Genomic DNA, 20,656 nt, shown 5'->3' with positions numbered 1-20,656 from the left:
GCTGAAGCAAGAAGGCAAGCAGCACTGTGTTTGACTTAAGGGAGATTCACATTTTTCAGCGTGTCCACAGATGACCACGGGTGTGTGCTTGGGGGCATTGATTTGGGGGTTACAAATAAATTTTAGTGAGCAGGCAAACTTGCAAATATAGAAGCTGGAAAATAAAAAAGAAGTCAGACTATATTTGCATATGAAAAAAAAAAACCCTAAAAACCTACGAGGTCGCTAAGGAAGGTCATCAGATATGCCATTATCCTGTGTGCATTGCATTTGTGTTTTGTTTTGTTTGGCAAGGAGAAGGTCTTCATATGTTTCTCATCGATTTATAATTTTATATTTTAAAAAGAAAAGGGGCCCTGGATTACGTCTGAGTAACGGAATCTTACGAGACTGGAAATTTTCTTTCTCTTGTCCTTGTAGGCTGTCCCTCTCTAGGCTGGGAGGTGTCCCTTCCACTGATCTTTCGGGGACCAGCCCTGTGGATTTGCCATATCAGGGTTGGTCTGCTTATATGTGACCTTTGGAAGAAAACAAACTTCTGTCTTAAGTTGCTTTATTTGGGGCCTTAGGACAACAGCGAAACTCATCTGCAAAGACGAGGTTCATCAGGAACCATAGCTATTAGCCAAGACTGAGAGGGCTTTGATGGTGCCGGTTTACCTGTAACGAGGGGTTTCGGGCCTCAGACGCCCCATGCCATCTGCCTTCTCTGTGCCCCCTCACCTGGGAAGGTGTGAGTCTCCAGTAGCTTCCTTGTCAGATGGGGTCTGTTTTTACAGATTCCCACCCCATCCAGACGCAGAAAGTTGAACTCACAGAGCCCATCAGAATTTGAAACCAGAACTGATTCCAGAGTCCGAACTTCTCAACAAAGGACAAAGAGTCTGAACCTGGGGCCACAAATCCGGACATGGGATGCTGAATTGCTTTATTATCAGAACTTGTTGGAAGGGCTTCCCAGTTGCTTCCAGGAAGATGAGTCAGTTTGGGGACCCACTTCTTCAAACTCGTGAAGGCTTTTCTTTCTGAGGCCTCCGTCAGTCCTCTGGGGAGAAAAGAAAAATCTGACTGGAACCATCTGATGGGCCAGTGTGCCTCAATCCTTGGGTTCCTGGCAAGTAGCACTTTTCCCCACCAAAGTTTCTGACAAAGCTACAGTATAACATCTGGGCATTTTTCTGGAAGAAAAAGCATGAGTTGAGCCCCAACCTAGAATCCCCGCCAAGAAAATGCATGTTTGTGTGTGGGCTCCCAGCTCTGCTCACAGACCTGCCTGCACGCAGGGGGACCACCCCTGTCGGACCCATTCGAGGCACAGCCCAGCAAAGCCCCTCTCACCGTCGGGACAGCCAAGAGCAGCTCCACCAGGGAAGTCAGTGGTAGAATTTCTCAATTTGCTTTTTGTACTTCTGGGTGATAAAATGTCTCCTAATCTTTGTCGTCGGACCTGTTGAGAAAGGTCAGAGGTGGGTATGAAATCAAAGTCCACGTGTCCCGTGTGTGGGCTGCAGGGTCCTGTGGCAGGGGCAGGCTGGGGCTGGCTCTGCCATCAACTCCGTGCATGCCTCACCTTCCCCATCCTCGTGGGGATGACAGAACCTGCCCCTTGGCTGGGGCTGTGGGGTGAGGACTATGGAAGCAGGGAGGCAGACAGCATGCCAACCTCTGTGGCTCCTGTGGCCTGTGCACTCCATGAAGGGGGCACACCAGCCCCTGATTTTACAGGTGAGGAAACGGGCTCAGAGAGGGCCAGTTGCTCTGAGCTGACCCAGCATGTATACGGTAGTGGCAAGACTTGAATTCAGGCCCCGATCCACGCCCCAGGCTATTCCCAGGCTCTGGGTCATCATAGGGCTCAGGCTTCCCCAGCTGTGTTCTGAGCAGCCCCACAAGGACTGCGTTTTCAAACTGGTTGGAAGAACCAGTTCTTCCAACGATCAGAGGGACAGTCACTTGGAGGAGACAGGATTTGAGCCCAAGTTGTTGGGGGCCATGTGCTTGCCTTCACCCTAACTCTGCAATCCACGTCATCAGATTAGAGCTGAGTGCTGAGAGCAAGCCCCAGGAAGGATGCTGAGGGAAAGCAGGACCCCCAGCCACCCTGGCATCAGCCCTCCCCTCGAGGGGCAGACAGACTGAGATCAGTGAACACATAGGGTAATCCCAGACTATGACATGGCATGGGGGCAAGATGGCAGCAGTGTTATAGTGGGGAGGGTGAGCTGTAGAGTTGCTCCATTGAGGGCAATGGTGAGTCATGTTAGGTCAGAGAAGGCTTCTTGAGGAAGTGGCCTTTAGTGTGTGACGTGGACAATGAGAAGGAACCAAAGAATTGAGTTGAGCGGGGGGACATTCCAGGCAGAGGGAGTAGCAGGTGCAAAGGCCTAAGGCAGAACTACACCTGGAGGGTTGTGGGAACAGTGTGCAGGCCTGTGCAGTTGGGCCAGAGTAAGTGAAAAGGAGACGTCAGCAGGAGAATGGTCATGCACGGCCATAATGAGGCGTTTGGCTTTTATTCCAAGAGCAGGGCATGGGGGAGAAGGGACGTGTGTGTGAGTGTGTGTGTGTGTGTGTATGTGGCGGGGGGAGCTATGCACCAATGAGCTGAAAGTGGACCCTCAGATCCCCAGTAAAGGACACATCTCCTCGGTTCCCATGTGGCCCTGGACACTAGCAAGGGACCAGCCTCCAAGCGCCAAGGCCACCTGCTCTCAGGCCTGCTCACCCAGCTCTCCATGTAGGACAGAAAAGTCCTTCTCCAGGATGGCCCACTTATGGATCCTCTGCGTGTTGGAAATGGCTTCCTGATTCACAGCATCTATGCCTCGCTGGATGGCCTTGTAGACCAGGGGGTCCTGCAGCTCCAGAATCTCAGAGACAGTGGACACGTGGCTTCCCAGGTTCCGGCAGAAGTGGATGGCCTCCAAGCTTAACTTGTCCAGTGGCTCTCCGTTCGTCCTGTCGACCTCACACTGCCGCAGGACACCCTCGTCACCATACCCAGTGACCACACACACTCCCTGGCCATACCGGAGGACCAGGAAGTGGGTCTTGAACCCACAGGGGTGTGCCCTCTGGACCCTGGGGCAGAGACTCCTCCCACTCCTGCCCATGCAAACCCATGTTACCTTCAACGTCAGCAGGACGCTCAGAAACTTTGCTCTATCTCCCACTAACACGGCATTACTGACTATGGGAATCTTCTCTTTAACCAAGTTCTCGATGGGAATAGGGGCCACGTTCTCACCGCCAGCCATAATAAGGATTTCTGGAACAAAGCGTGGCTCAGTGAGGGTTTGACTGTGACAGTACAAAGGGCTTGCCTCCACCCCCACCCACCCCCCCGAGGATCAGAGAAAGATATGGACACAGATGACCACTCACTTAGAAAACCCCAGAAGCAGAGAAGGACCCCTGCCCACGCCGGGACTCCCACCATGCCCTTCTCCAAGCCCCAGACCCAGCATCACTCTGGTCCTCCTCTTCCTGTCTCCTTGAAATTCCCATCAAAAATGCCCAAGTCCTGCGGACTTCACTTGGACAGCGCCCTGTGAATCTACTGCCTGTTTCTTGGGCCTCTGTACCCTTTCCAAGCCCTCCGAAAAGTCTTGCTTGGAAGATAGCACAGTGCTTCTGGCCATGCCCTATCTCTGCCTCCAGATTTTCCTACCATTTGGCAACCCCAAAAGAACCTTTAAGAGAATTGTGTCACTTTCCCCCACCCGACCTCTCAAATTCTCTAAGAGCCCCTCTTCCTGCCCCAAATCTGTTCCTCTTTTTCGTCTAAGGATGCTGGCTGCCTTCCGCCCCACCCACCCAGACTCCCTGTGTCTTAGCCCATGATCTTTCAGCCATCCCTACTGAGGCGGTTAAGTGGTAATAATGTGATGGGGATGGACTCCTGTGCTGGCATCTGCCAGGGACTCAGGCATCGAACACTGCTGTTTGTTTAGGGAACCCTTCTCTCCACCTCAAACACTTGTGGTTTGGACGAGGACTGCCAGGATGAGCATGGGACAAGGTCCGACCAGTCCGCACCTTCTAGTCTCTGCAGAGGTTCATCTTGAGTTGGGATCCAGTGAGAGCCAGATCTAAAACTGTGGCTATGTCTTGGTGGTTAGGGTGAGCCTAGACTTGGCAGCCATCTTGTCACCAAATGGGAAAAGCCTCTCCAAAAATGGCCCCAAAGCACCAAGGACAGCTCTCAGAAAGGGAAGGACCAAGCAATTCCTTTGATGCTATTTTGGCACCTGGGTCCAGCCACGCCTGAAGTGAGACCTCTTGGATTACCCCATTTTTGAGCCGATAGTTCCTCTTTTTCGCTTCAACCTATTTCAGAAGGCTTTTCTGTTGCTTGTCATGGAAATGATGCTAACCTAGCCCTCCTACTGAATAGCTACTGCCCACGTCAAGCTCACTGCCAAGTACCTTTGATGCGGCCGGTGATGTAGAGGTAACCGTGGTTGTCTATGCGGCCCAGGTCCCCCGTGTGTAGCCAGCCTTCATCATCGATGACCTCCATGGTCACGTCTTCCATTTCCAGATAGCCCATGAAGACGTGCCGACCCCAGATGCAGATCTCCCCGATGCCGTCCTTGCTCTGCTGGTACAGCATGTTCTTACATCCAGCCATGATTTTGCCACAGCTGCTGGGGGGCAGGAGGGAAACCAGGGCTCAGGGAGACAAGGTCACCCACGCGGGGCAGCCTGGGTCCACAGCCCGGGCTCCCTTGCCCCTTGCGGGATCTGCTGCTCTCACCCTCTCCAGGACCCGGTGGGCATGAGGAGGTGTACCGATAGTTCCAAGAGAAGGAAATACAAATGGATTTGGAACGGACACAAAGAGGGTTTTTTCCCAACTTCACCCATAACGAAAGGAACATGCAGGAGAGTCATGTTGAGGTACCATTTTTTTCTACCAACTGCTTTAGCACTGTGGGCGGTATGCATGCAAAACTTTCGCTTCAGCGCTCTTTGTGGAGAAGAAGCCCTAAGTACCCACCAGTGAGGGACCAGTTTGGTGAATGATGGTGCGTGCAAACGGGGGGACTCTCTGCAGCTGTTGAAGACGGGGCAGGTGCTTTGTAGAGGGAACATTCTCTACGAGATGGGCATCTCTGGCCAGCCAAATCCATTTGATTCCTGAGCTTGGATGATGTGAGTCAAGACCGATGGGAAGTTCATATTATGAACCTGGATAATGAAGGGCCCTGAGCACCAGATGGCAAGTAATCATTGAGAGAGGCTGAGTATTGTGTTCATTTTAGCATGGAAAATGCTTTCGTTGGGGAGAAAAGCATTAATGTCCAGGCACTGCTCATACCAGTTTAGCGTAAAGACAATAGTGGGGTGGTCTGGCCTCTGGGAGGATGTTAGGGTTTGAGTTGAGCCCCTCTCTCCCGTCACATGTTTTATGGCTAACTCCCAGTCCCTCAGAATGTTACTGGATCTGGGAACAGGGTCATTGCAGATGTCTTGAGTTCAGTTAAGATGAGGTCATCCTGGAGTAGGGTGACCCCAAGTCCAGTCTGCCCGGTGTTGTCCTAGAAAGGGGAAGCCTGTATTTCAGACATGCTCGTGGGGAGAACCACTTGTTGATGAAGGCAGAGATCTGGGGGATGCGTCTAAAAGGCCAGGCTTGGAGCCTGGGGCCAGCTGAGCTTGGGAGAAAGCTAGCAAGGGCCCATGGACACGTTTGAGATGGAGCATGGCAGAGATGGTCTTTGGAGGTGAACCTAGGTTAGATGAGCCTGCGGGGCGGGGGGCATCTGGAGGCAAAACTCACAGGTGATAATTAGGGAGACCCTAGAACATTCAAAGAGCCCTTGTCCATGGGCTCTTGAACACATGGGGGCTTCCCTTGTGAAGATTTAGGGCTTGGAAGCCGGAGAATAGGCATCATCCTGGAGACGCAGGTCAGGGTTCACCTTAGCAGCGTGGCTTGCCCACCCTCCCCCCTTTAACTCTAGTACCCCATGTTGTTGGAGCACTGGGGGTCTTCCCAGGAGGCTGGTACCTGTGAATCTTGTAGTTATTCTGGCTGAACATGCTGTGGGGTCCTGTGCTCTCCGTCATACCGTATATCTCATTTATAGGCAAGTCCAGGCTTAGGAAGAACTGAGAGGTCTGTTGGTCGAGAGGCGCAGCCCCGCTGACGGAAAAGTGGCAGTTATCAAGGCCAAGGTCACTCCTGACTTTGCTGAACACCAGTGCCTTCGCCATGCGGTAGCTCCCGGGAGTGTCATATACCCTGTGAATAAGAGCGCCAATGCCCTTTGCGTGGCTCAGCAGCCATGGAGCTGAACAGGGGTCGGTGGGCACCAGCTGGAGAAGGCTGAGCCCCCTTCCCCAGGGCCCTCTCCCTGCCTGGCTCCGCTGGACCCTCCACCTACCCCAACATCCTTTTTGTATTGACCTTTAAGCCAATAACTCTTCCCCATGAGAACACCTTCTTCCTCAAGCTTGAGAATTTGACGCTATTTTCTTTGATCATCTCCTGCATCTTCTCCCAAATTCGGGGCACCCCCAGGAAGATGGTGGGCTTTACCTCCTTCAGGGTGCCGATCAGGGTGCCCTGCAAGAGACCGAGCTGGGTTAACCACACCTGCCCCCTGCCTGGAACCCAGATGTCCCATCTCTCCCCAGCCCGTTAGCTCAGCCCTGGAGAAGCTTCTCTTGGCTGATTGGACCAGGGCGAGCACCCACCCCAGGGAGCCAACCCACTGGCAGGCTGGGGGCCAGTCAGTGTTCCCTCTCTGGGTGAAGCCTAGGGATTTGGTGGAGAGCACCGACTGGTGACAAAGGCCGACCCAAGGGGCAGTGGACTGTTGCACAGCTGTTAAAAAGGATGTAAGATTTGTTCCCAGACAGATCTGTGGGTTCTTGCAATTCCTTTCAAAATCCGGGCAGACTTTTCCACAGACTGACAAGCCCATCTCGACATTTATGTCTAAATGCAGAGAACCTAGACTGACCAAAGCCATTTTGGAAGAGAAGAACAAAGTGGGAAGAATTCGGGGCGCCTGGGTGGCTCAGTGTTAAGGTTAAGCCTCTGCCTTCGGCTCAGGTCATGATCCCAGGGGCCTGGGATCGAGTCCCGCATTGGGCTCTCTGCTCAGCAGGGAGCCTGCCTCTCCTCATCTCTCTCTCTCTGTCTGTCTCTGGCTATTTGTGATCTCTCTCTGTCAAATAAATAAAATCTTAAAAAAAAAAAAAAGTGGGAAGAATTACTACCCGATTTTGCAATTTATTCTGCAGTAGGCTGACCGGCCGTCCCGGTTTGCTCAGAACCCAAGGAGCTCCTGAAAGATGGGATTCTCAGTCATCAAACCAGGAATGTCCCAGCAAACCAGGGCAAGGTGGGCACTGTGCCAGAATGCCAGAAACGTCCAGTTGGTGCGGTTTGGCTGTAAGGCTGGACATATGGGTTCAACGGGACAGAATAGAAAATTCAAACACGAGTCTCTACATTTATGAGCCATTCGCAGTCCGTGAGGGTGCCCGTGTGACTCAGCGGAGGGGAAGCTAGTCCTATCCTGAAAAGTAGAAGCAAGCGCTCCGTTCAGCGTCTTTTCCCCCACGCAAAAGCGAACTCAGGACGGAGCACAGACCCAAGTGTGAGCGCGAAAACTGCAGGGTCTGTGGGGAGCGCCACAGAGACTCCCACGGCCCTGGGGCAGGCCAGGGTCCCACGCACATGGCACCACACTCACAAAAGAAGAGAGAAGACTTCATCGGAGTTAAGAATGAAAAGACACGCCCCCGGGAGAGGGCACTGGCGGACCAATAAGCTGGTCCAACGCCACTGTAGGAAGAGATGCAGCCACATTTTGAAGTGAGCAAAAGGTTGGCACAGGCGCTTTTCTCCCAAAGAAGGTCAATAACCGGTCACCAAGCCTGTTAGGAGGCGCTCGTCACCTGCTCGGCACGAGGGCTGCCGCCCCCCACCCACTTGCCACTCTGAAAACAGTCTGACAGTTTCTTAAAACGTTAAGATACCTTTATCACCCGCTGGGTGCCGGGTTAGTTGTTTGGAAACTGGATAGTTTTCAGAGAGGATAAGGATATGGGCAGATGGGAACTTCTCAGGTCCTGAAGGTGCGTGGGTGCAAATGACGTAGTCAGCCAGAGAAGAAAGTATTTATCGAGTGGCTACAATGCCCCAGACACTGGGCACTGGGGTGGGAAGGGGGTGAAGAGGGGCCAAGGGGATACTGAAGCAGGAAAAAAAAAACGACAAAAAGAGATGTGGGTAAGGGCCTTGAGATGGGTTTGGTTTGGGGAGCTCTTTGGTGCTGGGAATACTGACTATAAAAACAAAACAAAAAAACACACAGAAAAACCCCCATACACATTCTGCTTTCAAAACAAGTCACATCTTCGTTTTGGACTGTTCAGTGTATAACCCACACAACCATATGTGGCTGCCTTGATTTGGGTAAAGATAAAAACTAAAAGAATGTGGTTGACTGTTTCCATTGTGCCCAAAAGGAATGTAAGATGAGGAGAGAGAAGGAACCCCCTGGATCCAGGGGCTTGGAAACCCAGCCACCGACCCCGGGCTGCCCTCAAGCCTTACTTTGAGAGCGTCTGGTTGAGCAAAGTAGGTGAAAGCCCCGATCTTCATGGGTAACCACATATCCATCATTTGAGCTGCAATGTGGCTCAGGGGAAGGTAGCTGACCACCACCTCCTGCTTTTCTGCGGCACAAGACAGGCCACTGTTCTTTGCCACTGCACCTGCCGTCCACGTGATCTGGAACACAAGTTGGGCTTACGATGCAGGGGGGCTCCCCCTGGCCTCACTGGAGGGCCATTTAAATGTGATTACTTAACAAACACTTACAGCACCTCAGCTGTGTGCTGGGCCCTGCTCTCACGCTTTCCAAACATGAAATCATCCCAAGCTGGGTCAGTAACTACAATCCTTTATACTTTACAGGTGGAAAAACAGAAGCCCAGAGTGGTCTACGAACTTGCCCGAGGCCAGGAGGAGCTGTAAAAGGTAGTGGGCAGCTTTGGATGTTGAACCGACCCCTGTTGGATCCAACAACAGAGCCTAGCATTGGAATGCCTGTATGGAAAGTCAGAAATCTTAACAGATCCAGTAAGTCGCCCAGGATCCAATCCTGGCTCCGTTGTTTGCTAGCTTAGCAACCGCAGGCTCTTTGCTCACCTGTAAAATGGACACAGGGGCTCCTCGTGTCCCGCAAACCAAAAGGCCACCCATAATCCCATCACACAGATACCCCACAGTTAACATATGCTTGTTTCTCCTTTTCCAAAATGTGCCTCGATGTGTCGTTTTTGCAGATGTATAATTTTGAAGTCTGTTTTTCTCACTGGTGTCATCCTTTCGGGCAAACAGTTACCTTGTTAATCCTGCCACACAGGCCTCCACACCATTCCTCCCACACATGAGTCAGGGTCCTGCCTCAGGGCCTTTGCACTGGCTATTTTCTCTGCTCGGAATGATCTTCCTCCAGCTTGCCCCACAACTGAGTCTTTCTCACACTTGACATTTTTGCTTGAATGCTGTACCACCTCAGAGGGGCCGTGTCACGCCTCACAGACTGAAGTTGCCGTCGTCTAAGTCACTAGGTGCCATCACACACCACAACGGTTCATGACACCTCACCTCCTGGTAAGGGGTTTAGCGAGAGGTTAAAGGGTGCTTAGCTCAGCATGGTGCCAAGTGCCCTGGGAACTCGAGCAACTTTGAACTGTTGATGTGTGTGGAAAGAACTGGGATCACTTACTCTGGGAGGCAGCTCGGAGAGGCAGAAGCCATTCTTGTCTCCATCTTACAGATGGGGAAACAGAGGCCCAGAGAAGGGGAGGAACTTGTCCCAGGACACACGGCTGGCAGGTGGCAGGGCTGGGATTCGGAGCCAGGCGGCTTCGCTCCAGGGCGACTCTTGATCGCGGTTCAGGTCGTGATCTCAGGGTCGTGAGACTGAGTCCCAAGTTGGGTTCCACGGTCAGCGAGGAGCCTGCTGGAGATCCGCTCTCCCTCCGTCCCAACCCCCTACTCTCTCTCTCAAATCAACACGTCATTTAAGAAAAAACGTGTGCTGTGTAGCCAGCCTGCGTGGGTTCAAGCTGCGCCACGGTGCGCTCTGTGTGAGCCGGGCCAAGTTACAGAACCTCTCTGGACTTCAGTTTTCCCACCTGTAAGAAGAACCTGGCAGAATTGGGAGGGTCGCCGTGAGGATTTACCAAGCGTAAAGCTCTCAGAACAGGGCCTGGCATGTAGTGACCGCGACTGTCTCTCCTGTTTTTTGTTTTTTGTTTTTTTTTTAAGCAGTTTATTAAGGTGAAACTGACAGTGTCTGACACCCCCCATTTGTCTCCACCAGTGAAACCATCACCAGCCTCAACATAGGCTGCCATGGGGTCACCCCTCTGTCATGCCTCCCTCTGCCACCCACCTCCCCCCGCCACCACCCAAGCAGCCCCAGGTCTGCTTTCTGTTCCTACGGCTACGTTTGCGTTTCTTAGGGTTTTGTATAAATGGGATCCTTTAGGACCTGTTCGCCTTATTCTCCTGTACCAGTGTTCTGAGCTACTATCACCTGTGGGCTCCGTCCAGACATGAGTGTGTCTGTCCTAGACACGTAGCCCTTCTTAAGTAAACAAAACATCAACTTCTGCTTTACTTCCAAGAAGCCCAGAGTGTATCTCCTGCTCTTCTACCTGCTTATTTTACTGTCGAACACTGTTCTACGCTCTCTAGGAATATATCCACTCATTTCATTTTCAAAACAGCCCGGGAGGCAGGGGCTGTCATTATCATACCCAGTTTAGAGCTGCGCAGACAAAGGCTTGGAGATGTTAGGTGTCTGGCCCAAGATCACGAGGCAGGATTTGAACACGGGTCTGCTCTAAAGCCCCTGATCTCCTCTGCACTCTGCTGCCCTCTTGGAAGTGTTTCGCTGGCTAGGGAGGCCCAGGGGGCCAGACCCCCGAATGCTACCCTGCCCCAGTGGGGTGAGAACAGGAAGAGCCAGAGGGCCACTGGCCTGGGTGCTGTCACCATAGGCACTGGGTTCATCGCCATTGGCACTTACGTTGTCATGGCTAAGCATCACTCCCTTGGGATTGCCTGAGGTCCCAGAAGTGTAGATGATCACAGCGCACTGATTAGCCCTCTGGCTTTCCATGATCTGGTCCAGCTGGGAATCGGGGATGTCGTTGCCCAGGTCCATGAAATCATTCCACTGTGCAGAAGAGACAGGCAGAGAATGGGGACTCAGGATGTGCGGGGGACCCTTGGCACACCAGGGGTCCCCTTCCCCTGTCAGGTCTGGTGCCATCAGTTTCTCTAAAACATGATTCCCAGTGAGAGGGAGGACTCAGGGTCACCAGTCGTGGCGCCTCTTACAAAAGCCCTAAGATGTCTGCTTCTCCTCCTTCACTTCGTGGTAGGCTGCTGGGTCTGCACCTGTGAGCGCAGCTGGTCCAATCACAGTGAAGGTCAGGGCTTTTGCTGGAAGTGCTGGGACTGGAATGAGTCATCCGGGCATGCATGAGTCAAGATGTAGCCCCAGGAGCTGCCTAAGTTCACACAGCAAGTAAACAGGAACTAGCAGTCTAAACCAATACAGTCACACTCTGCTCTTACTGACCTTCCAGAATGATGCCTCGGAAGGAACTGTTGGGTTGTATGGACTGAGTATCACAAAGGACCTGCAAAAATTCTACCACTGAGCCCCCCACCCACCAGGCTCTGGAGGATGGCAATGCCCCGAATTCAAGATGGCAGGCGTGTAGCACCTTCCAGAAGCAGAACCAGGGGGATGCCAGCCCCGTGACATCAGGTCATGTCCAAGGGCATCTCTGCTTGGTTCAGCTGGGAGGGAGTTGCTGGCATCCAGCGGGTGGAGGTGGGGGGCCCCGCTTGGCATCCTACGCAGGACGGCCCCGCGACAAAGAGTTACCCACCCCAAACGTCTGTAGCAACGAGACTGAGAAATCCCAGGGTAAGTGGTGTGGCAAGAGAGTTTTTCTGAAGTACCCAGACCTCAGGTATTGTTGCTCCGATGGTCACTTTAAACCTCAAAAGGCTATGATTCTGGTCAGTTTTCTCCTTATTTATTCACCATCCCTGGTCTTAGGATTCGAGTGTTTTCTGGAAGGTATGAACGCGGGCAAGGTTTTGGTTGAGCAGAGAAGATCGTGGGCATCTTCTGTCCCGCCTGTGTGGGGGCAAACCTAATAAACGCCGTGACGTTGCGGGACTTCTGATTTGAGTCGTGGGCTTGAGGATCTCATCTCGTGGATATTAACAGGAGCTTGTCCTTGGGCCTCACGAGCCTCCTGGCCTGGCTTCCGTGAGATAACCCAGTGTATCCTCACACACAGAACCCGTGCTCTGGCTAAAGCGTGTCTCTGTTGCTCATACCGGCACGTTTCCCAAGTAAAACACACTAAGGCAGGGGCATCCGGGTGGCTCCGTCGGTTAAGTGTCTGCCTTTGGGTCAGGTTATGGTCCCAGGATCCTGGGATCAAGTCCTGAGTTGGGCTCCCTGCTCAGCGGGGAGCCTGCCACTCCCCCTGCTTGTGTGTGCTCTCTCTCTCTCTCTCTTTCAAGTAAATAAATAAAAAATCTTTGAAAAATAAAACATAAAACACTGTGAGGCAGAGTGCCTTTTCAAAAAATAACTGTGATGACATTTATGGTTTCACACGCTCTTTGGTGGCCTTGCCCTCCCTCAGTAAGAGGTGGTCTAGGTCCCCACCCCAACCCCCCACTGCTCAGCAGAACTTGTGGTCGGCCGTGATGGGCACAGTATGTTGAAGCGATGGTGTGTGGCTTCCAAGAGTAGGATGTTAAAGGCAAGACATCTTCCACCTGGCCTTCTCTCTCTCTGTCTCTCTCTTTCGATGTTTCTGTAGAGTTCTGAGCCAGGAGTAAGTCCAGAGATCCCTAGGGCACCATGCCGGAGAGGCCACAAAGAGAGAGAGGGAGGCCCAGGAGCCCCAGGTGTAGGGTCCAGACCAGAGTGAGGACTGGGGACTTAGTTAGCCTCCAGTGCAAAAATTGAAGGAGATGCAAACAACAAAATAAAACAAAAGGACAACAAACCTTTGGCAATCAAGAGAAATTGTATTTTAATGCAATATATTTTAAGTCACTAACCATCAAAAAATCCATGATGAATGAAATAATAAAACAATTTTTTTGAAATATCAAAAATTAAAGTGAAGACAAGCTCCACAAGGGCTGTTGGTCCAAGCCGTGGCAGAAATGCTCAGCCCCATATTCGTGTTTATACATATTAAGTGATGGTTCATGGTTTCAGTGACACTATTATTGATGACTTGGCACATATTAAAGCCGCAAGTCAAGTTTTAACAAATTCTGGTTGGGATATAAAGTAAATATTTAAACCTAATGCTGTGGGTTTTCACACACCCTGCTTTTCAGTGACGTAGTATTTTTTCAGTTGCCTTAATGTTCTGAAAAAAGAAGTAAGAATAAAATGATTGTTGTCTTAAGCCACCAGTTTTGGGGGGAGACTTGTTGCACAGCAATAAATAACCAGAACAGACATCTTCCCATCAATCAGACCCTTCACACCAGGAAGAAAGAGGAAAGCCCTAAAGGCCCCATCTGCCCGCCTTGCGGGGCCACCTTCCCCTTGGCTTAGCGGCCCCCGCCCCACACTTACAGAGTATAGGTTATTACTGCTCCCCTTCATGGGCGGCTTGTACTGCACAATCACCTTCAGGGGCTCCATCCTGCTCTGCGGAATCTGAAAGAAAGTTCCACGTGAGCCTCATGGCCCTGGGAGAGACTGAGGGTGGATGCCTTTCCTAAGCAATGGCCCACAGTGACCCCAGCCTCTTTACTCTCCCCTGCCCAGCCTGTACGACACGGCTCTTTGTCCCAACTGGCAGGACACAGCCTGATTTTAGGACGGGGTTCTTTGTGCTCAGTATCAGTAGCCTCCAACTCTTAAAGGCTGATGAAGACGAGAGCCTCTTGAGTCCTGCTCCCCTCACAGAGTCATGGTTGTTGGTTTATGAGCCCGCCCCTTGCACTATATGCCCAGGATCCAGCTACCCTCCTAGCGGGAGCGAGGCAACAGAAATCCTCTGTGCAGGTCACTGGAACCTGGGAAAGCTCAGGACTTTCTACTTATACCGAGGGCTCAGGTTCAGTAGACCATGCCTTTGGGATTTGTACCCTGTTGAAGGGGTGTGGCTCCACAGCTTGTCTAGCCAATCCAATGATGAAGTCACTTCCAGCATATGGTATGGTAATTATAAATATGACCAAGTCTCCAGCATAGGTTGAGAGAAGAGGACAGAAGCTCTGTGAACAGTGGGACAGGAGGTTTCCAGAGAGAGAGGGAGCCGACATCCAGAAAGCTTGGAACAGGAAATGGCCAGGGAGGTTTGAGGACTATGTGAAGTCTCAGATGGCTAGGGCGAGGATAGAGGGAGAGGATTGGGGTTGAGGCAGGGAAGGATGGTGAGGGCCATGTCAGGGACACCTTGAAGGCAGTGGTGAGGAGTCTGGAGTTTATTCTAAGGAGGGAGGGAGTCAGTGAAGAGTTGAAAGGCTGTAAACCTGTGGGTGTTGCCTAGAACAAGGGACTTCCAAGCAGAACTGAATATCCAGTTTGGGAGGAGCATGTCAGAAGCCTGGCTTTGAATCTTGCATACAAAGAGTATGCAGTATTTTCTAATGGTAGAAAAACCCAAATTGTAAGCCAGTATTGGCAGAAAGGACCCAGTCTTCCCCCACCACCCATCCCACAGTTTGTTCTGCTATGAACAGAACAAATAGGGAATGATAGGAGTATTGGAGATTGTAGAGGCATGACTTAAGAAAACAATTTCAGAAAGCTCAAGGCTGAAGGGAGAAGTCTGTTCCCACTGCACCAGGTCAGGAATTAGGCATCCAAGGAGGCTTGGGGGCAGAGTGTTCTAGTTCACTGAGTCTAGCTGGATTTCGTGAGTCTGGAAAGTCTACCCTAACTTCAGAGATGTTAAAATGTGGCAAAACATGACCAGCGATGATTGGAGGATGCCAGTGACAGCAAGACACATCTCAGCTCCAGAGAGATCAACAAGCAGAGAAGTGTGTAACTCAGAAATATGATATTAATGCAACAGCCACAGGGCCCTTGGGCTGAGTGGTGAATCTGGTCACCAGCCCTCACCCCCTGAAGGACTCCTCTCCCCATGGGATCCTCCTGCCAAAAGCTGGGTCAGGAAATTGCAGCTCATTCAAACACTAGTAATTGAAACACTTTCTACAACATCCACACGAAAGTACTACAAGAAGAAAAAGGGAGCACGAGAGGAGCCAACTTCTATACGTAAAGAAAAGTCACCACAAAGCAAAGGAAATTTGCCACTCAACATTCCAACATAGGATCTAAAACATAACAAAGTAAATACAGCTGTAAAGGAAGAACACAAAGCAAAGCTACAAGCACTGAGGGAAGAGAGAGCCATACCAGAAAGAGGTGAAACAGGAAGTGGTAGAACTTAGTGAAGAAATGGAAGAGAAAGCAACATTTCAGGAATTATGACAATTATTTAAAAAATGACAGTTACAAGGGGGTGTAAGCCTCAAAATGCTTCCATTTCTAAAAGAAAACAGTGGGCTGTATATAAAGTAATACATAAACACATTTTTAAAAAATAGAAGCTTACAGGCTGGGCAGGGAGCCTACTTAAAAAAATAAAACAAATAAAGGGGATTTAAAAAAAATAGAATCTCAGTAGGAAATGAAGTTAATACAAGTTGGAAGTTAGATCTGCCACTCTACCCAGTTCCCCCTAGTTATACGTGGAGGGCACTTACTGAACCCAAGAATGGGGTCAGCCCCACCATTCAGCCTATCATTAACAGCCACCTGGGACCAACGGGGCAGGTAGTCAGAGCCCTGCAAGCCCCCTGGGTGAATGGTGGGTGGTGTTTGAATTTGGGCTTTACCGAAAGGATTTTCCTTAACTGTAGGTCGTTCTCAACCAGCAGGATGTCCACTTTGGCATGACTAATGACGTACTGACAAGCCTCCGCAGAGTTGGTGGCATAAATACCAACACAAAGACCCCTGGGAAGAGAAAACACATGTGCGTGTGCTCATCTTAACATGGGAATGTTCTGGAAGGTGGAGGGGGGCACTCTAGAGACAAGTTCTGAGTTTGCAGCCTTGGTACCAGCTTCCCTCCCTCCACAGCTTCACCGTGATGAAATGAAGCCGCAAAATAAGGGTGAGGAAAGCAGCAAGTCCTGTAATGTCATCGTGGTGGCCGATCACGGAACCCTCACAGCATCCCATTTTAAAGATGCGGAAACTAAGCCTTAGGGCAGAGAAGTCAGTTGTTCAGGGTCCCAAGGCAACCGAAGCTAGAGGTAGGGTTTGGACGCCCCCCCCCCAAGTACCTGTTCCCTTCATCTGACTGCCTTTTGTTCTTGCCTTTAACCATTCTGTTTTTCCAATTTGCATTTCCCTGATGGCTTCAAGCTCTTGTTGGCTACTTCCCTTTGTGAGCTTTCTGTTCAAGTCTTTCCTTATTTAAAATCTTTCTGTCGGGGCGCCTGGGTGGCTCAGTGGGTTAAAGCCTCTGCCTTTGGCTCAGGTCATGATCTCAGGGTCCTGGGATTGAGCCCCATCAGGCTCTCTGCTCAGCAGGGAGCCTGCGTCCCCCTTCCTCTCTGCCTGCCTGTCTGCCTGCCTGTCTGCCTGTCTCTCTGCCTACGCGTGATCTCTGTCTGTCAAATAAATAAAATCTAAAAAAAATAAAATCTTTCTTTTCTTCTTTAAGATTTTTAAAATAATCTATACACCCAGCGTGGGGGCGCTCAAACTCATGACCCTCAGATCAAGAGTCACATGCTTTGTCTTTTTATGACTCGTTATAAAAGCACCGTATATATGGGAGATGCTAGTCCTTCGTCAGGTCAGTCGGTCGGTGTGTCTGTCTTGCCTCCTAACCTGGGCTTGCCCCTGAAATTCCCGATCACATCTCAGAGCCAGCCCCGGGCTGCCAGCGCAGAGTCGCAGCTCGCCCACAGTCAGAGTCAACCCAGCCCACAGTCTTACCCTGCTAAGATGGCACCAAGGGAAGCGATGAACCACTCGATGGAGTTAAACCCCAGGATGCCAACTCCGTGGAACCGCTGCAGGCCCAGCTGGGAAGGCGAAAACAAACAGACAGAAAGCAGAAACACAAAGACGTCTTGTTTCTGGGTGGGATCTGCTCACTGGGATGTGGGAAAGCAGATTCCAAAGCCCATGAGGTCACACTGGGAAAAGGCAGCGCTGAACCTAAAATCTGGGGTGTGATATTTTTGTGACTGTTAGGAGGCCGCTTTGCCTCCCTCTGCATAAGGCACCATTTATTTATTCTTGTTTGGATGTATTTTATTTTTTTATTGTGGTCAACCGGACAAAGCAATTTTGAGTGCGCAACTCAGCGGCATGAAGCTCACTCACACTGTTGTCCAATCGTCACCACCATCTGTCTCCATAACTTTCTATCCTCCCAAACAGAGACTCTGTTCCTGGGAAGCATGGGCTCCCCAGCCCCTGCCCCAGCCCTGGCTCTCACCATCTCCTCTCTGTCACTGTGGACGGGACTCCTCTGGGGCCCTCCTGGGAGTGGGGTCCTTCGGGATGTGTCCTTCTGGGTCTGGGTCCTCTCACTGAGCCCTGTGTCCTCAGGGTCCCACCACATGGTGGCAGGGGTCAGAATGTCCTTCCATTGTTAGACTGAATAATAATTTGTTGTGCGGGTGGGCCACACTAGATCTTCTCCATTCACCTACCAAAGGACTCTTGGTTGCCTCCACGTTCTGACTGCTGGTTATCACGGTGCTGTGAACATGGTGAAAAAGTATCTGTCTGAGTCCTTGCTTTGAATCCTCGAGGAATTGTTGGGTCACATGGTAATTCCGTGTTTTATCTTTTGAGGAACCACCACACTGCCTTCAATAAGGGCTGCACCATTCTACATTCCCACCAGCAACGCACAAGTCTTCTGGTTTCTCCATGTCCTCATTGACACTTGTTATTTTGTCCTTTTTTCCAAGATAATGGCTGTCTTAATAGGTGTGAATTTATTTTTGTTTGTAATAACAGAAGTACTCCAAGAGTGATAGCCTGAAGTGGTGGCAAATTGCACTTTTACACGTGTAGCCTTGGGGCGCCTGGGTGGACCAGTCAGTCAAGCATCTGCCTTTGGCCAAGGTCATGATCCCAGGGTCCTGGGATTGAGTGCTTCTCCCTCTCCTCTGCCTGCCGCTCCCCCTACTTCTGCGTGCTCTCTCTCTCTCTCTCTCTGTCAAATAAATAAATCTTTCAAAATAAATAAAGGTGTATCCTTGATCTGAATGTACTTGAGAATGAACCAGAAGGTGATCATGAAGGTAATCCTCCTTGGGGCAGGCCCAGGTTTTGCCACACCCCGGATTTTAGGCTCAATGCTGGCTTTTCCTAACGTGACTCCATGGAGTTTTGGGAACGTCTAACTTTGTTGGCTCTTTTAGTCACACAGGGCAAAGCTGGCAATGACCGTGTTCTTGAGGAAAATGTAAGCATTTCGAAGATATCTGCCTGCCAGTGCTTCGGAGCATAATGAGTATTTCTGCTTAGTAACAAACTGGCTGTCTCCTCTGCAGGTAAACAATCTCTAGTAAGATGCAGATAAACTGATTTAGTACTGCTTAGATCCCTGAGGATTGGGAGAGTAGGGATCTTTGAGTCTCCAGACCTAAGGACATAGCCAAAGAAGATCATCTCTCAGGAGAGGCAAACCGTCACAGCCCCGTGGTGGGGCAGCCAAGCAGAGACTCCTTCCTAGAAGACTGTTCTCATCATTGCGTGAAGACACGTGGGTGTCAGAGGGGAAGGGAGAGAGGAACTCAGGTCTGGGTCAGAATGTGACAGCATTTCCTATAAATCAAAGCCACCAGGCATTCCCTTTTATAATAGGAGCTACCCATCGTATCCTTATCTGTTGCTGCCTAACATAACACCACAAACTTAGCAGCTTAAAGCAACACATGTTTTATTATTGCAGTTTCCACAGGCCAGGAGTCTGGGGACAGCTTCACTGGGTCCTGTGCTTAGGCTCTCCGGAAGCTGCAGTTAAGGTATCTGCAGGGACTGTGGTTGCCTCTGAAACTTGAGAATCTTCTCCTACAGTTACTGACTCTTTGCTCTATTTATTTCTATGTAGTTAAATGACTGAGGTCCCTGTTTTCTTCCCAGCTATCAACTGGGGACTGCTTTCCCAGAAGTGGTCTGTTGTCCCCTGCCACATAGCCCTGTCCACAACATGGCAATGTGCTTCCTCAAAGCCAGCGGAAGAATCTTTCTTTTAATGGTTTTCCTGATTAGGTAAGGCCCACCAGAGCCCTTGCTGTTTTGATGTACTCAATGTCAGCTGATCAGGGAGCTTAATTCCATCGGCAAAATCTCTTCACCTTTGCCAGCACAGGAGGAAAATCCCATCATAGTCACAAGTCCTGCCTGTACTCAAGGGGAGGAGTCTGTCCATACAGTGTGATTATACCAGGAGTTGGGAATGTTGAGGGGGTCATTGTAGAATTCTGCCTAACATGCCTATCAAAGTAGCCAATATGCACATTTTTTATAATATGATGTTGGCAAGAATAATAGGTATGCAGAGTCTCTCACACACTCTGAGTGGGCCGATAGAAGCACTTTCTTGGTAAGAATTCATTGTACAAAGGTTTTCTGTGCCTCCATGTATGGTAGCAAAGTCTGGAAATACCGTCAGTACCCACCAGTATGCCAGTATTGTTACATACATATTTGTAGTTGCTGAAAAGAGTATGGATTTGTTTTTAGTGAATCAACATGAAAGGAACTCAGAGCGTGGCAGGCGGCTTCCAAGATGGCGCTCGCGGATTCTCACTTCCCGGGGTTCGTGTTCCTGTATAATTCCCTCCCTCCCACATTGTGTCCAGGCTGGTCTGTGTAACCGGTAGAATACGGAAGAAGGGATAGTATGTCACTGAGATTAAGTCATGGAAGCTATGGGAAGATAGGATTCCCATTTTGTTCACACTTCCTTTTGGATCACTCATTCTGGGGGAGCTGGCTGCCGTAGTCTGAAGACACTCAGCCCAATGGAGAAGGATAGGGAACAAGGAATAAGGTCTTGACCTCTTGCTACTCACCAGCCATGTAAGTAAGCTTACAAGTAGACCCTCTGGCCCTAGTCAAACCTTCATATGGACAGCTTGACCACAGCCTCCACCAATTTACACACCACCAATTTAGACACCACCAGTTTAGACACCATGAAACTAAATTTTGGGGTAATTTGTTATGCAGCAATAGCTAGCTAATACACAGAGATTTAAAAAAGCAAGATGTAAGGCGTCTGGGTGGTTCAGTCAGTTAGGCATCGAACTTTGGCTCAGATCATGATCTCTGGGTCCTGGGATCAAGCCCCGAGTTGAGCTCTGTGCTCAGTGTGGAGTCTGCTTGTCCCTCTGCCCCTCTGCCTGCTTGTGTTCTCTCTCTCTCTCTCAAGTAAATAGGTAAAATCTTTTTTCTTTTAAGCAAAAAAATAGGAAGATGAAGAATGATGGGTAGAGTAAGCCACCATCTATGTAAAAATTTGCTTGTAGAGAAATTTTATAATATATATACACATA

General features: G+C 50.4%; 1 protein-coding gene across 3 annotated transcripts in view; it reads right to left on the bottom strand.

Annotated features, from left to right (window-relative positions):
* Positions 1–541: 541 nt before the first annotated feature.
* LOC116570574 (long-chain-fatty-acid--CoA ligase ACSBG2-like) overlaps positions 542–20,656 on the bottom strand; it is a 33,294-nt gene continuing 13,179 nt past the window's right edge. For 2 of the 3 annotated variants that reach the window (XM_032307859.1, XM_032307841.1), the window contains exons 4-15: positions 17,070–17,158; positions 15,956–16,076; positions 13,674–13,757; positions 11,070–11,219; positions 8,579–8,755; positions 6,393–6,574; positions 6,017–6,250; positions 4,429–4,649; positions 3,129–3,268; positions 2,726–2,972; positions 1,339–1,447; positions 542–1,045 (exon numbers count right to left, since the gene is read on the bottom strand). In XM_032307859.1, the coding sequence (XP_032163750.1) occupies positions 1,374–1,447; positions 2,726–2,972; positions 3,129–3,268; positions 4,429–4,649; positions 6,017–6,250; positions 6,393–6,574; positions 8,579–8,755; positions 11,070–11,219; positions 13,674–13,757; positions 15,956–16,076; positions 17,070–17,158 (1,719 nt within the window). In that variant the 3' untranslated portion in view covers positions 542–1,045; positions 1,339–1,373. The remainder of the gene's footprint in view (positions 1,046–1,338; positions 1,448–2,725; positions 2,973–3,128; positions 3,269–4,428; positions 4,650–6,016; positions 6,251–6,392; positions 6,575–8,578; positions 8,756–11,069; positions 11,220–13,673; positions 13,758–15,955; positions 16,077–17,069; positions 17,159–20,656) is intronic. The other variant, XM_032307851.1, reaches the window with a different exon arrangement.

This window comes from Mustela erminea, chromosome 1 (genome assembly GCF_009829155.1).
Source record: "Mustela erminea isolate mMusErm1 chromosome 1, mMusErm1.Pri, whole genome shotgun sequence".
Lineage (NCBI taxonomy): Eukaryota > Metazoa > Chordata > Mammalia > Carnivora > Mustelidae > Mustela > Mustela erminea.
The sequence above is the reverse complement of the archived record's forward strand: the minus strand, read 5'-3'. Positions and strand labels throughout refer to the sequence as shown.